The 15,497-nt window shown below is 39.7% G+C and overlaps 1 protein-coding gene across 4 annotated transcripts in view; it reads left to right on the top strand.

Moving 5' to 3' along the window:
• Positions 1–15,497, top strand: part of si:ch211-186j3.6 (neural-cadherin) — a 310,397-nt gene that overhangs the window by 215,963 nt on the left and 78,937 nt on the right. For all 4 annotated transcript variants that reach the window (XM_044167606.1, XM_044167542.1, XM_044167692.1 and 1 more), the window contains one exon: positions 6,983–7,197. In XM_044167606.1, coding sequence (XP_044023541.1) covers positions 6,983–7,197 — 215 coding nt within the window. The remainder of the gene's footprint in view (positions 1–6,982; positions 7,198–15,497) is intronic.

Consider the following 15,497-nt stretch of genomic DNA (forward strand, 5'->3'; position numbering starts at 1 on the left):
AATGAGCAAAACAAAGCCGCCTTAAGAGGATTGGAGGGCTTGGGCATTGTGACTAAAACTATGTCTCGCGCTCAGAGAATTGGATGACATTGCCAAAATGGAAATACATTCATGGATGTTTTCCTGGTGTTTCTAATCATTCACACTCATACACACCCACATAAATTATGGGTCTATGTGAACAGAATAGAGGATTAAAGCCTCTGAAAACTTAGCTTTAAATCCTACGTATTGTTCTATAATATTAATGACTAAATAAGTAGCATTTATTTTAGGTAGAAAAAAAACATCCTTTGATATTATTTAAGAGTTTTAACCCTCAAAAATTCATTGTGTTGTGTGGGTTTGATTTGATCACATTTGATTGGCAGTGGCCTAGCAACATAAGCAAACAATCTCCCAACTGTCACCACATTCAGATTCAGAAAAGATGTTTTTATTCATGTTTATAAATCAGCTTCCAGACCAACAAACCAAATATCAGCTTGTCTGGTGACCGTTTGTGAAGACTGCAAATAATGTTAATAACTTAATAACCTAAAAGTGATAAGTAAATCATCTGAGCTCTTGACATTTTTCAGCCTAGAAAAAGCTATTGCAACAAAAAGTAAACAAGTTAACGTGAACGTAACTGCATGTTCCCAACTTTGAGAAATGTATAAGGCTGTGCAAACTGATCAGGACCAGTAACAGCAACTTTTCCATGCACACCTCCATGCACATTGGGGCATCCTGCAGACTGTTTGACGCGGCTCTGAATTGTGATGTGTCTTGGTCACTGCATGTACAAGTTAAATGTCACTTCCTGTGTCCACTATGTGGCGCTAGACAACACACTTTATGCATCATGTTGAAGGATATCATGCATAGACCACACCACGAAACTTTCGTGCAAATTGGATCATTTTTGCCATGGAAGGGTTACTTCCTGTTGCCACTAGGTGGCGCTATGACTTACATCATTATTGGCCTGTAGATGTGAACAGGGTGGGACTCTTATCAAACATGTGAAATTAGAGGCAGATTGGACGGTGTGAACTGAAGTTACAGCAACTTCCTGTTTAAATATTACTTTCTTTTTAAAGGCTGACTTCCTGTTGTCAGCAGGTGGCACTATAACTATGACTCAGTTTGGGGATGTAGATGTGTAGATGTAAAGTGAAGTTACAACAGCTTTATGTGTCATGGCGAAGCATTGAAATGAGCCACGCTCCCATGCCAAGGCCAAAAACTCACAATCTCTACAATGAAGCATCACCAAGGTCTTAAGTCCATTTGTGATTACATTTGAAGTGGATGTAACTCAACCTGCTAGCTGGAGTAAATCAATGCATAAAACATGCCATTTTCTGTTGCTAGTAGGTGGCACTGGGACAATAACTGAATATTGTCATACAGATGTGTTCAGGGTGGGACCCTTATCATACATTGATTGGACCATGTACAGTCGTGTTACAAACCATTTCCTGTTTCATGGCGAAACATCGAAATACACCGCCCCATAACAGCTACACCGCAATTTCATATCATGAAGGTCTTTTATATACGTTGTCAAAGTTTGAAGTGGATCCGATTAACAGTCTAGGACGAGTTCGTAAAGGCAACATCTGCTCTCAGATGTGAGTTAACAGCTGGAGAATTTAAATTTTAGCTTGACTTAAATATTAGAGGGACACTTAACTGACTTTCACTACTGCACTTTACAACACAGACACTTGCAGAGAATAGGGTTGTAACCATTTTTTCCCTCAAATACTCGTCGATTTTTAATTTGTTTTCCGGTCCAGAAAAGCATAAGTGACCCTAGATCATTACTGAACCACAACTGTGCTTGCAATTGGGCTCCAAATATTTTGGGAAATATTTTTGTTTTTCTTTGGGCTGTCTGCAGTCTACTCAGTGGTTAGATTGAATAAGTTTAAACTGTGATTTTTCAGCTGCTATTCCGTGATTCAATTCCAATAGTGCTAATGACTGATGATTTCTTATATTCTTATTTAACTGTTGCTCAGAGGTATCTTTGTCTCTTTCTGCTCTTTCAGTTGTCAGTCTGGTTGAACCATTGTACAGCATTTTGTTCTGTGTACAAAACTACTTTTTTGCAAACCCTTCATACAAAATAACATCTATTTGTAAAGAGGACCTTCTACAAACTAAATGCATGAAAGACAATTAAAAAATATAGTATTCCTCTCAGCCATCTGACTGTACTGAATCAAGCTTTATTGGCAGGCGACTCCAGACTTTTGAACGGTAGTGTACATACACACATCGTAAGCATACAGACACACAAGTGCCTTCATGTGTATCTTCGCTCATTTAATTTCTACTTACTTTCTACTCCTTTGTTTGTATGTTACATTAGCATTCTCCTAACATGTTTGTTTGTCTGCTCATGTGTTTCTGTGTCTCAAGGCAGTGAAGTGACATGTCCCTTTTTTATTTGCACAAGTGTCATGTATTGTACGTGAGCTGTGTAATTTCTAACTGTGTGTATGTGTGCATGCATCTGTCCGCAGAAGCAGGAAAATGAGCTAGACAACGAAGGAATACTTGGATGAGAAATGAGCTGTCTACAGAACACCAATGAGATGTGTGTGTGTGTGTGTGTGTGTGTGTGTGTGTGTGTGTGTGTGTAATTATGCATGCACATGATTTTGCAAACACACATCTTTGTGCGGTTTTGCAGGATTCACAGGGCTAAAACTCAGAATATCTTGCGAAGCAGTTGAAGTGTGAATAACACAAACCAATGAAAAACTCACTTATTAGTAGCAGAGGAATTGACCTGGAGAAATACCTTGTTTCTCTGAGCTGTGTGTTTATGTGAATAGTCGGGAGGGAGGCTGTGTGTGCAATTTGTATATTTCATAATTGCTAACAACAGGTGGATTGAGTTAGGCGAATTTTTATGTAAGCAAGGCTTTCTCATCAGATTCATATTACTAAACCTTGGACCATGTTTCCACTAACATGGCTGAGGCATACAAAGCCATTCCCTTCCACCACTAAGCACAGTCTGACCACCTCTCACTGTTCCTAATCCCCCAAATACCATTCGATTTTGAATCACCACTTCAAACATGTGAAACCTTCAGTGAGAACAGTTAAAGAGTCACCAGAGGGGGCAGACTTTGTACTATAGCACCGGTTTGAGCACACAGACTGGAGTATGTTAGCAACTCAGGCCACCCTAGACTCTCAAATCGACATTGATTCCTATGCTTCCTCAGTTCTGGAATATATCAACTCTAAAATCAATAGTGTCACCACCTTCAAACAGATTACAACGTTCCCAAAACAGAAGCCGTGGATGAACAGAGAGGTCAACCTATTGCTGAAGACACACAACACTGCTTTGAGAACAGGAACAGGCACAAGCTAAGGATTGAGGAGCACTTCAACAACTCAGACCCCCGACACATGTGGAAAGGTATCCAGGCCATCACAGATTACACCCCCCCAATTCAGCGACGCCTCTTTCCCTGATGATATTAACAACTTTTATGCAAACTTTGACAGGGACATCCAGAAGGCAGCCATCGAGGCTGTGCTCCCTGCCAACAAACCAGCCCCTCACACTCTCCCCCACCAATGTGTGTGCTGCACTGAGCAAGATTACTGGGGAGCTGACTGAGGTCTTGACTGACATCTTCAACCTGTCCCTGGTCCAAGCAGCTGTCCCCACGTGCTTCAAAACCACCTCCATTTTGCCGGTGCCTAAACATTCCACTGCAGCAAGCCTAAATGATTTGAATGACTCCCTGCTGCACTCATCATGAAGTGCTTCAAGAAGCTGGTCCTTGATCATCTCAGAACCTGCCTACCACCCACACTTGACCCCCTCCAATTTGCCTAGAGCCAGAACAGGTGTATGAAGGACACCATCTCCACAGCGATGCACTTTGCACCCCCGCACCTGCTTAACAGCAACACCTCTGTGAGAATTCTGTTCAGCTCAGCTGTTCATCCCCTCCAAACTAATCACCACACTCTGTGATCTTGGCATCAACACCTCCCTCTGCAACTGGATACTGGACTGACTAGTGCAGACAACACAACAGTGGCTGGCCTCATCAACAACAACAATGAATTGGCCTACAGGGAGGAGGTGGTCAGCCGACAACAACCTGGCCCTCAACACCAAGAAGACCAAAGAGCTCATTGTGGACCAAAGACCAAAGGCAGCACACACATCCCTATCCGTTTCAACGGAACGGAGGTTGAGCGTGTTGCCAGCTTTAAGTTTCTGGGAGTCCACATCTCCAAGGACCTCTCTAGGACCCTCAACACTTCGACCTTGGTCAAGAAGGCACACCAGTGTCTCTTCTTCAGAGAAGAAAGACTCTGTCTCCTCAGATTCAGCTGAACTTCTACCGCTGCACCATCGAGAGCATCTTTACCAACTGCCTCACAGTATGGTATGGCAACTGCTCTGTCTCGGGCCGAATAGCACTGCGGAGGGTGGTGAACTTTGCCAACGCATCACCGGTACTCCACTCCCCACCACTGAGGCTGTCCAGTACAAGCAGTGTCTGCGGTGGGCACGCAACATTGTCAGGGACACCTCTCACCCGGGCCACAAACTATTTGCCCTCTTCCCCTCTGGGAGGCTCTACAGGACTCTCCATTCCAGGACCAGCAGGCTCAGGAACAGCTTCTTCCACACCACGTACTTCTGTTTAGATGCTAAATTGCATTTCGTTGTCTCAGTACTTGTACTCGATGAGCGATGACAATAAAGTTGAATCTAATCTAATCTAAACAGGGAAGTATGAAAGGAGAATCAGATAAATAAGAGAAACACACTTCCAAAAGGTTAAAAAAAAACAGCTGTTGCTGATTTAACTGTATTTGACATTTTCTTAATTAATTAATTCTGCTTCTTGGTGTTGTATTTTTCTTATACACCTGGATGACTGATGATTGCAGATGGCATGGTTAGATATTTCCTGTGTAGTAGAGAAGATTGTTTAGCAATCTAAAACAGTTTTTTTGTACTCAAACACCAAGAACTTCTTTATAGATTGTAGATTATTCTCATTTTGCTCCAATTAGTCCAATACTGTAATGTCTTTTAGGGCGTCATAAAAGGTGCAGGGTTGTAACATACAATTCCCAGCATAAATCAGCCACATCCTGGAACTATATGTAGGTGTGGTGTTGTTTTATTTATTTATTTATTTATTAGTTTAATTGATTCTTCATGTACTGTACTGTTTGGTGATCGCCAGGAAGTCTGCTTCTCCTTCTTCAATTACAGTGATAGATTAGGAAAATACACTAAATTTTAGGGTGCTGTCTAATGCTGCTTCTTTTTACTTCTGGACTCCATTTGAGAAATCCAGCACAGAAATGGAATGGAACTTAATGAAATGTCATGATAATGATGATGTCCTTTGCCATTTGGTATTTGTTTATCAAATACCTGTAGTCATCACATAGCAGCAGGAACGATACGAGTGTCTCTAAAATAAAAACGGGGCTGTGAGCATTTTTACGCAGCAGCGGTAACTTCATTACTTATTCATAATCATTAATTGTCTCATCACCGCGTCAGGATCAGTCTGGATCCAACTGTAAATGACATTCTGTACTTCAGACAGAAGCTTACAGAAACTGTAACACAGAAATTCCATGTTTATCCACTCAAATCATTTGGAATGAAACAGCTGTCCACAGGATGAGCCCTGAGCTCCATCAAATATGTCAAGGCATTTTTATTTTACTGTAAGTAATAGTCCAAACTCTATTTCCCCTGGAGTTACAACATCTTTTTGTTCTCCTGCCAAATTTATTATTACAGGTAGTTTTCCATTTTGCTGATTGAATGGAATGTCTCACAGTATTGGCAGTAGTAGCATTATTGTGTGCATAGATAGTAGGTGCGTTTCTATATACTGGATGCAACCTCTTCATGCATTAAAGTAAATAACAAAATATGGCAGCAGATAGCTGGAATGAAAACACATTTTAGTAGACCATATGTACTGTATCATGACACCTCCCAGAGTTTGGACTTATTACTTACAGTAAAATAAAAAAGGTTGATTTTATGGGGCTCAGTGTTCATCCTGTGCACTGCAGTTACCCATTGTGTCCCTGGGTAGTTAGTTCCACTAAAACTAATGTTTCAACTGACAGCACAATCAGCTATGCTCTCACTTTACTATTGTTGTGTCTTTCTACACTTACACATTAAACCCACTTGGATGCAACAATTCTGAACATTTGAAATTTCAGAAGTTTTTTTTTTTAGCTTTGTTCAAATAGAAATATCCCACTTTTGCTTGATTTGTTTGTTTATAATAAGTGTTAGAACTTTATATTCTTTTTACTGAAAATCTGGACATACACTGAATAATATGATGGGTGGGATAAATGGTTTACATAAATGGTGATAAATGGTTCACATGGACAAAAAGGTAACATGTTATGTTTGCAATATAGGAAAGATGCTTGAAGGATGGCGGAAGGATTGAAAGAAAGAAGAATAAGAAAAATGATTTTGTATTCAGAAACCCAAGGGTGAAACTTTGTTGAAAAGAGGAGGTGAGAGGTTCAATTCTGAGAGAAAACGATAGAACAAATGAGTACTTGGATGTGTGGAAATACAGAGAGAGGAGTTTCCTAGTGATGTAGTGATTCTCCCTGTGGTTTTGCCACTAATGAGAACATCTGCATCAGTGAAACAGACAGTGAGAGAGAGATAGCCGAAGGGGAACTAAGTCTGAGAGTAGAAGACAACTAGACTTAAAGAGAGTGAGTGCAGAAAACATAGTTGAAAGTACAAAATACAGTAAGTGGTTCAAAAAAGATCGAGTGATATTAGAATCAGAATAGTGTTTTTAACCTATAGAGGATTCTCACATTTTTGGAACCAAAAGTAATAACTGAATTGTCAAGAAAAACAAATTGTCATCTATTTATTGCATTCACTAATTCATGTAATTTTGGCTCTTGATTTCCTCTTCTCCCCAAGGTGCCAATGCCCAGCTCAGTTTGAGGGGCCTGAGTGCCAGCAGAACAAGCACAGTTTCCATGGCAACGGCTATGCCTGGTTTCCTCCCATGATGCCTTGTTTCGAGAGCCACGTGTCGCTGGAGTTCATCACGGACGTTGCTGATGGACTGCTGCTGTACAGCGGCCCCGTAGCCCAGTTGCAGGCCTGGGACCACGAGGACTTCATGGCCATAGGTAGGAGACATCTCAAGCTTAATAACATGTCCCATCTGGCTCTTCTTCCCTGTTTGGGGACAACTGTAATGAGATAAAGGAAATTACTTTTACTTTGTATTTAATTAAATTTAACCTTCCTAGACCAGCAGGTAAACGACCTCATAACAGAAAATTAGTACAAGGCTAAAAACTCTGTACGAGAACAGATAGAGAGACTATGTTTATGTATGAACCGCAACAGCAAACCTTCATAAATTACATATCTTTCTAGCCCTTTAGCATTATCTCAGAATACACTGGTTTCATTTTGACATACCTAACAGAATGATGTGACTTCATGCTGTGTTGTAACATTTAAACAAATGTAAAAAGCTGTTTTTCCTAAGGGGGACATAGACTTATAAACTGGAGTTCGTGACCATTATTAGGCGAGGGAAAGAATGGAGGGATTTAGTGTGGGAGGATAAAGAAGAATGTGAAATAGAGGAGGTATCATCTCTACTTTGTAGCTCTACTCCAGACAGACAAAGCAGAAACCAGACAAACTGCAGCAGTGATTCAACTTCTGCAGTTTCCAGATGTAAGTGGGAAATGTGGAGTAGCTCAACTAATTTTAAAAAAAATATATAGAAATTATGATTTGATAAAAAAAAAATACATCCACATATTTAGTCAGGTGTAACACCTGAACACCATGTGTTGTGATTGAGAGTGTATCAAAACTAGTTAGCCAGCAAGTAAAGACATCTAAATGGTTAAACGGAATGGATAAATGGTTGAAATAAATAGTTAAAAGTAATGAATAAACAGTTCAAATTGTTAGCTAAAAGTATTGGATAAATGGTGAAAGAGGCTAAAATAAATGAATAAATGGCTGAAACAGATGGTTTAAAGTAATCAATAAATAGTTAAAACACGCAGCTTCTGCAGCTTCTAGTAGTAGTGCTACAAATGCAAACTTTACCAAACTAACACACTGACAGTCCAATTGTTGAAAAAAATATTCCAACAACATCCACTTTTATATGATTAATGACATTAAATAACATCCAGTTTAAAATCAATTCAAATGAACACATTTGGAACATAACGGTTGGTGTTGATGAAGGGCATACTTTAGTTCATCTGATAGGGCTGTGGGGGTATATCTGAAAAAAATGGTTGGGAATGAGTCGACTACAGTGTCAAGGCCTGGTCACACCAGCATTTGAACTGGAAAAATTTTGCAGCAAAATAATTTCCCAATGGAAATCAATCTAAATTAACTTGGACAAGCAAATTTGCACCAATAGCAAGCAGTCTTGACAGTGCTGACCTTTGAAGGAACGGATAACTCGAGAGTTCAAAATGGAGGAAGCTGTATAGACTGCTCCACCAAATGGAAGGAATGGTTTGCAGACAGTTATGAGATAGGAATCGATCTTACAGATACGTCTTTTGAATAAACTGCATGAACTTATATTCCCTTTAGCAACCAAGCTAACAAGTTTACTGTCATACTCATTAGCTCAAAGAGCTGTTTTCCCTCTTCAATAACTTTTTTTTGAAATTATGTCCAATCCCAAGAACAAAATGCCATGGTGGGTAAACAACACACAGGGAAAATAGAAAGAAGCTTGTGATTGACAAACGCTAGTGTGTTCCCCTGGCTAGCTAGTATGTTAGCATTAGCTCGCCAGCTACAGCAGTTAACCAACCAGCCCTACGAGTATAGTCACCATGTCACAAAGCCTGAGCTACATATTTTGCAAAGATGTGGGAATGCATTTCGCTGTGCCACTTTCTGATGTGACTGGACCTCCAGAGAGAGAGACTGAAAAGAATAACACTGGGTGACAATTCTAAAAGAACATGCATCATTAGGTAAGGCAGAAATGTACAGTACAAATGAATAAACTGGAGAAATACACCATACAGTACTTCACCTCCCAAATCCCCTCTTTCAATTAGGCTGAAGACTAAGGATTGTTAGCTGACAAGGACAGAAAGATTTAATTCCCCGTGTGTATTAACTTGACCTGAGGATTAGGCAGTAACAGTCACGCTTACACAATTGCACACATATACTTGATGATTTTGAATTTATTAAAGCTGACACCCCATGCATTTTGATATGTACTACTTTGATTCCCATTTAAACATAATTGTTATTACGCAAATGCTAATTTAGAAAAGAAGAAAAAGATGTGCAGTGGACAGTCACTCACACACACTCCTGCTACTCACTATGATATATACTGTGAATATTGGTTAGATAGATCTGGAAATGTGTGTAATCTGAGCCTCGACAGGTTTAGATCTCTAGCTCTTAAGGGAAAATGTTAGTCTTTTCTTTTGTTGCTGTGGCAATATTGTTGAAGTCTGAAGACAATAAAGCTTGCTGAACTGAGGGCAGCAGGCAGGAATTATAGACAGACGGAAACAGAACAAAATGTCTTGTACATCTTGGTATATTTAGTGTTTTAATCTGAGGGACTAACACCTCCTTGTCTCTCTGGCTACTTCTTCCCTTGCATTGGTCCTCTCTTGGGAAAGATGCTGTTGTTCCATCACTGCCAAAGTAATATGTGTGGGAGGTGAGGTCTGCCTGGAGAGCCGGACGTGTTGTGTATTTGTGTGTGTATGTGTGTTATAAGCAGGTTTGCAGTGTAAATACTGAATTACTTCTTTAGCTTTGGTTGGTGTCAGAGGGGTCTGTGTGCATCTGAAAGCCAGCCAGCCTGTGTTATTAGATCCTAAAGAGTTAATGGGTTTGTAGAGTTAAGTGTGATTTGTCACTGCACAGAGTGTAATTAGAGTCAGGCTGTACATATTTAGAGCTCTAATGAACTTGTTTCAAGGTTCACCTACTGCTTGTAACAAATCCATCAGCAAGCCTAGACAGTGCTGGAGCGTAATATAACGGCATAAACGTATATATGTGTAAGTACATATGTAAGTCTGTCAATGTACCAAACAGTGTAATGATAAAATTATTTGTTGAGGGCCTTTTCCAATATTTGCGGATGGACGCTGCTGATACATGATCACTTGTGCCTGTAATCTCCATGCTGAATTTTGACCACCTCTATGCCCAATGAAGACTATTGTTCAGCACTAGCATTAGCAATAGCATCAAAGGATCATTCTGGTTTATTACAACTTGGGTCTCATTTTCATAGTTTTGGCCACCATTTCTATTGGTCATAATAACTGTAATTGCTGACATCTGGGAACACAGCAACATCACTGCAACAGTCCAATGGGCATGGCTGGTTGACCTGCTGGGGGCACAGAGGCAAAAATTACAGTGCATTCAAAAAGTGTTGGCTTTCACTTTTTTTCACATTTTGTTATGTTGCCTTAGCCTTATGCTAAAATCGTTGAAATTAATTTTTTCCCTCATCTACACTCAATACAAATGTATTAAAAAAACTGAAATGTCACATTGCTGTAAGTATTCAGTAACTCAGTAATTAGTTGAAGCACCTTTGGCAGTGATTACAGCCTCGAGACTTCTTGGGTTTTCATTAAGGATATCTCTGTACTTTGCTCTGTTCAGCTTTCCTTCAACCCTGATCAGTCCCCCAGTCCCCGCCACTGAAAGACACCCCCACAGCCACTGAAGCTGCCACCCCCATGCTTCACTGTTGGGATGGTATTGTGCAGGTGATGAGTCGTGCCTGGTTTCCTCCAGTTATGACATTTAGAATTGAGGCCAAACAGTTCAGTCTTAGTTTCATCAGACCAGAGAATCTTGTTTCTGACAGTCTGAGAATCCTTTAGGTGCTTTTTTGCAAACTCCAAGCGGGCTTTCATGTGTCTTTCACTGAGGAGAGGCTTCCATCTGGCCACTCTGCCATGAAGCCCAGAAGCAGATATTGTTTTGTGGCTTTCCCCAGATCTATGGCGCGACACAATCCTGCATCTGAGCTCCGCAAGCAGTTCCTATAACCTCATGGCTTGGTTTTTGCTCTGATATGCATTGTCAGCTGTGAGACCTTTATATAGACAGGTGTGTGCCTTTCCAAATCACGTCCAATCAATTGAGTCTACCACAGGTGGTGTACAAACATCTCAAAGATGATCAAGAGAAACCTGAGCTAAATTTTAAGTGTCAGAGCAAGGGGTCTGAATATTTATGTCAATGTGATATTGAAGTTTTTTATTTTCAAAAAAATTGCAAAAAACTCTAAAATCCTGTTTTCACTTTGTCATAATGGGTGAGTGTATTGTCATATTGAGTATAGAATGATGAGCGAAAAATGTATTTAAATAATTTCAGCATGAGGTTGCAACATAACAAAATGGGGAAAATGTGAAGGGGTCTGGATACTTTCTGATTCACTGTGTTTGTCTCCTATTGAACACTTACATACTGTCAGTGTATGGTGTTACAGACAGAATGGCAGGAGACACCGAGGTGGAGACACAGATGGTTTTAGTGTACACTAGTCAAACAAGCAGTGAGTAGAATGGGTGATGATGGGTACTGATACCGTCCTTTGCTTAGCTGAGTAGGAGACACACACTGGAGTCAGGAGAACACGGAGCTGGAGACAAGAACTCAGGAGAGGAGAAACACACGGTTCAAGGCTGGGGTCCGAAGCGTTGTCTGGTAGGGCAGAGAGTATTGTCCTTGTAGAAACGAGACCAGACACTGACTGAGGTGAGTGGGGTGTGAGTGTGTATGCACTGGAGCTGAGGCGATGCAGATGAGGATCAGGTGTGTGATTAGAATTCTGGTGAGGGAGTACGCTGTGGTTGTGAGGTTGTGGAGCCTGGCGTGTCCGTGCCATATGGTATGTGGAATATGTACCCAACAAAACTTTTTTTAAATTTATTTACAACATTTCCATTTAGGATTATGCTCCATGTGAGCACAATATAAACTAAAATAATAAGACTTAAACCATTTTTGTCCACATCAGTAGCTAATAATGAATATTCAGTTTTAACTAAAGAGAATTATCCTTCAGAACCATCTTGAAATAAAATTTCCTGAATAACAACCACTTTTTGAACAACTAATGATACTTCTTTTATGGTTAATGGTTTCTTTTAGGCAAGGTAAGGCAGGTTTTACATTGTTTTTCTAAACTGTTAAGTGTGATCCACCCACACCTGCAGCAAAGGTTTTCTTTGCTTGGACACTTAATACACAAAGCACATACAAATATTATTTAAAAACATATTCACCAGCCGCAGTCCGGGATGAACCTCCATCATATCTGATATGAATAACACTGAATGTCCAATATCTAATTTTTAATAAAAAAGGATATTAGCACAATAATTGCAGTAGCCCACCTATACTACAAACTGTATCTCCCACTAATCATACAAAGTACAGATTTTTTAAAGCATCAGATATGAGAGAAAGAGACAGAAGGGAGTGAAGTTCAACTGAGGTATATATGAAAACAAAAGAAAATGCTATAAAAATATTAAATGACTCTTTCAGTCACCCTCACTATCCCTGTGAATCATGGAACTGATTAGATTGCATCCAATTGCAGAGGATATACAGGCCAAAAGTTAACAAAACTAAAACTAAATAAAAAGAACTAATAAAGCTTGCATGCCTATTTGATTTTCAGAAAAAAGGCTGAAACATCAGTGTAACAGTGAACAAATAACGTGAAGAACAAAGATTAAAAGCAGGAGGGAAAAAGCACAACATTGATTGGGTACCACTGTTTATTTTAAGGACATTAAGGTGACTTAGAGTTGGTTTCCCTGACCAGAATCTAAACTTGTCTTCTCTAAAACAACAAAACAACTTTGATTAAATAGGATTAGAGGGGCACAAGGGAACAGGAAATGCTTTTCAACCTCAACCTAAGAACACAGCTTCAAGCATCCACTGCTCACGCTGATGCTCAAAGAGCCGTATTTGATTGATGCATAATTACAAGAGGAATCAAACAAAATGGGGTGATTCACTCCCAAATCAAACACGTTATGAACTGAATGCTGAAGGTCTCATCCTGACATGAATGTAATATAATACAAGAGCTGCGCTGGAAATGATAATGTGGGGTGAAACGCACTGCTACCGTGGCATGACTTCAAGTTGAAAGTGTAGTTTGAAAAGGGTATTACAATAATAGTTTCAGGATACAGAGGGAGCTGGAGAGAAAGAGAGGTGCAGTATGGATTTTTAAGGATCAGAGGCAAGAGAAGAGGACAAAAAGAAATGTCAGGTGGCTGCAAAGGAGACTGTTTTACAGCCTGAACTGCTTTTTCATTTACGAATGTCAAATGGCGCACGAGAGGCAACTAATATACCTCCAGAATTTTCATTTTGACCATACCACTATTGTGTGTGTGTGTTTGTGTATATGCGAGACATTGTTCACCTTGTTATTAAGCCTTGTTAAGTGATGCTGCCCATTGAGCCTGATCATATTCCGCGCTGCTTCACACACACATTTACACACACAGACAGCTACGTATTGAGATGCTGGTTTGCTTTTCCAAAGCCGCCCACTCATCCGCCCTTTATCCTGCCGCAGGGCAGCTGTACCAAGCCAGCCCTGCTGTGTAGGCCAGAGAAGGTGTAAGGCACTCACATACACCCAAACACACACTGGGAATGTAACTGTGTACTACATCCAATCTTTGGCTGCTGGGGGAGAAGAGATTACATGGTTATAACACACAGCAGGTGTGTGCGTGTATATGGCATAATAATACCCTGTTGTGTTCTAGGTAAGATCAGAACATTGGATGTTCCCTCACCATTATGTAAATGTTGTTTATTAATTTGTGAAACCTTAAATTTCCATAAAGGCATTTTGAGCTCAGGACAGCCATATTGGTTAACAGTTTGTGGTCAGTTTGTTCGAAGCTAAGCTCTTTTTACACATTTTCATTCATGGAGCTCATCTAAATTTCCAGCACGAAATAACAGCAGCTCACATAACAATATTTAGTTTCATTGAACAATACTGTACAGATATTTTTTTTTTTCCATGATTGTAGAGTAACCTTTTAAAATAAGTGATCATGAAGTGCAACCTATGACAGACACACACATGTGTACCAGTCAAATTGAGCTGCTTGTGTGTGCAAACACTTGTGATAATTATGAGGATTTTTTTTTCAGGAACTCTTTTGGTAAATCAGTTATTTTAATTGCTATATATGTAGTCTGCTGTTAAAATGGCATAATAGAATTCAAATATGCAGCCAACCCAAACTGTATTTGCATACTAATTTACCTGGGCATTATCATTAGTTTGGCTGGAAACCATTATCACTACTAGCACTTTGAAATAGCTAATAGGCATTTACAGCTAACAACAACGCTGGCACCCACTTAACATTTCTAATGAATATTCAGTTGTTTGTATAAAGCTGCTTATGCACCACAAGACTCACACCAGTGAAATCAAATACTTGAACGGTTGTCATTCTGTAACCAGAGGTGATTTTTTTTTATAATGTGTCCATAAAAGCCTGGCTGCAGAGCTGGAAGAACAAAACAGAGACCCCTGCTATTAACATATGACTCTTGTCCAGCTTGTTTCGAGGTGAGATTTAGTTGAGGAAAATGTAATATGCATCACTTCCTCTGGGTGTATTTATGGCCCAAACACTCCATTTTGACATTTTTTACAAGACATTGTCACCTGTCACCACCTCTTGGGGTGTTTCCCAGTGGTGATCTAATCTGTAATATACTTACAGTAGGTATTTATACCTCTATTACAGTCAGAATTATTGTGTGGAAGAAAGATCATGCCACCTTCCAGTCATGTCAGATTTATCATACATGTTTTTTGTTGACTGCATATAAAGAAGACTATCACAAATGTTTCCTAGTGGTAGTTACAAGTAGGACATGTGGGTTTTTTTCTATGACACTGTAGATACATGTGGAGAGTATGGCGGTCTGAAGAAATACAATCACATCTGTCAGTTAAATTCACAGCAACACAAATCAGCTCTGCTTAAGAAAAGCAATGTCTGCTTTTGTTCAATTATAGATGATTTTTATGTGATATAGGCTAAATAATATCAATGATATGGAAATGGCCCTAACCAGTAAAACACGAGCCAACACCAAGATATTGTCCAGCACATAACTCTCCATAAAACTACAGTTTGTTGGTTTTGCACTTCGCTTTTTGTACGGATTAAACAAACGAGATGTAACATGTTAATTACAGTAGTAAGTTTTAGAAGTGCTGGTAGGTGTATTTTGTTACCCTTAGAAAGGCTCATGCTAGCTGTTTCCCCCTACTTCCTGTCTTTATGCTAAGCTAAGCTAATCGACTGCTGGCGGTAGCTTCATCTTTGTGGTATAAACATGAGAGTGGAATCAGTTTTCA

The sequence above is a fragment of the Siniperca chuatsi genome, linkage group LG1 (assembly GCF_020085105.1).
Source record: "Siniperca chuatsi isolate FFG_IHB_CAS linkage group LG1, ASM2008510v1, whole genome shotgun sequence".
NCBI lineage: Eukaryota > Metazoa > Chordata > Actinopteri > Centrarchiformes > Sinipercidae > Siniperca > Siniperca chuatsi.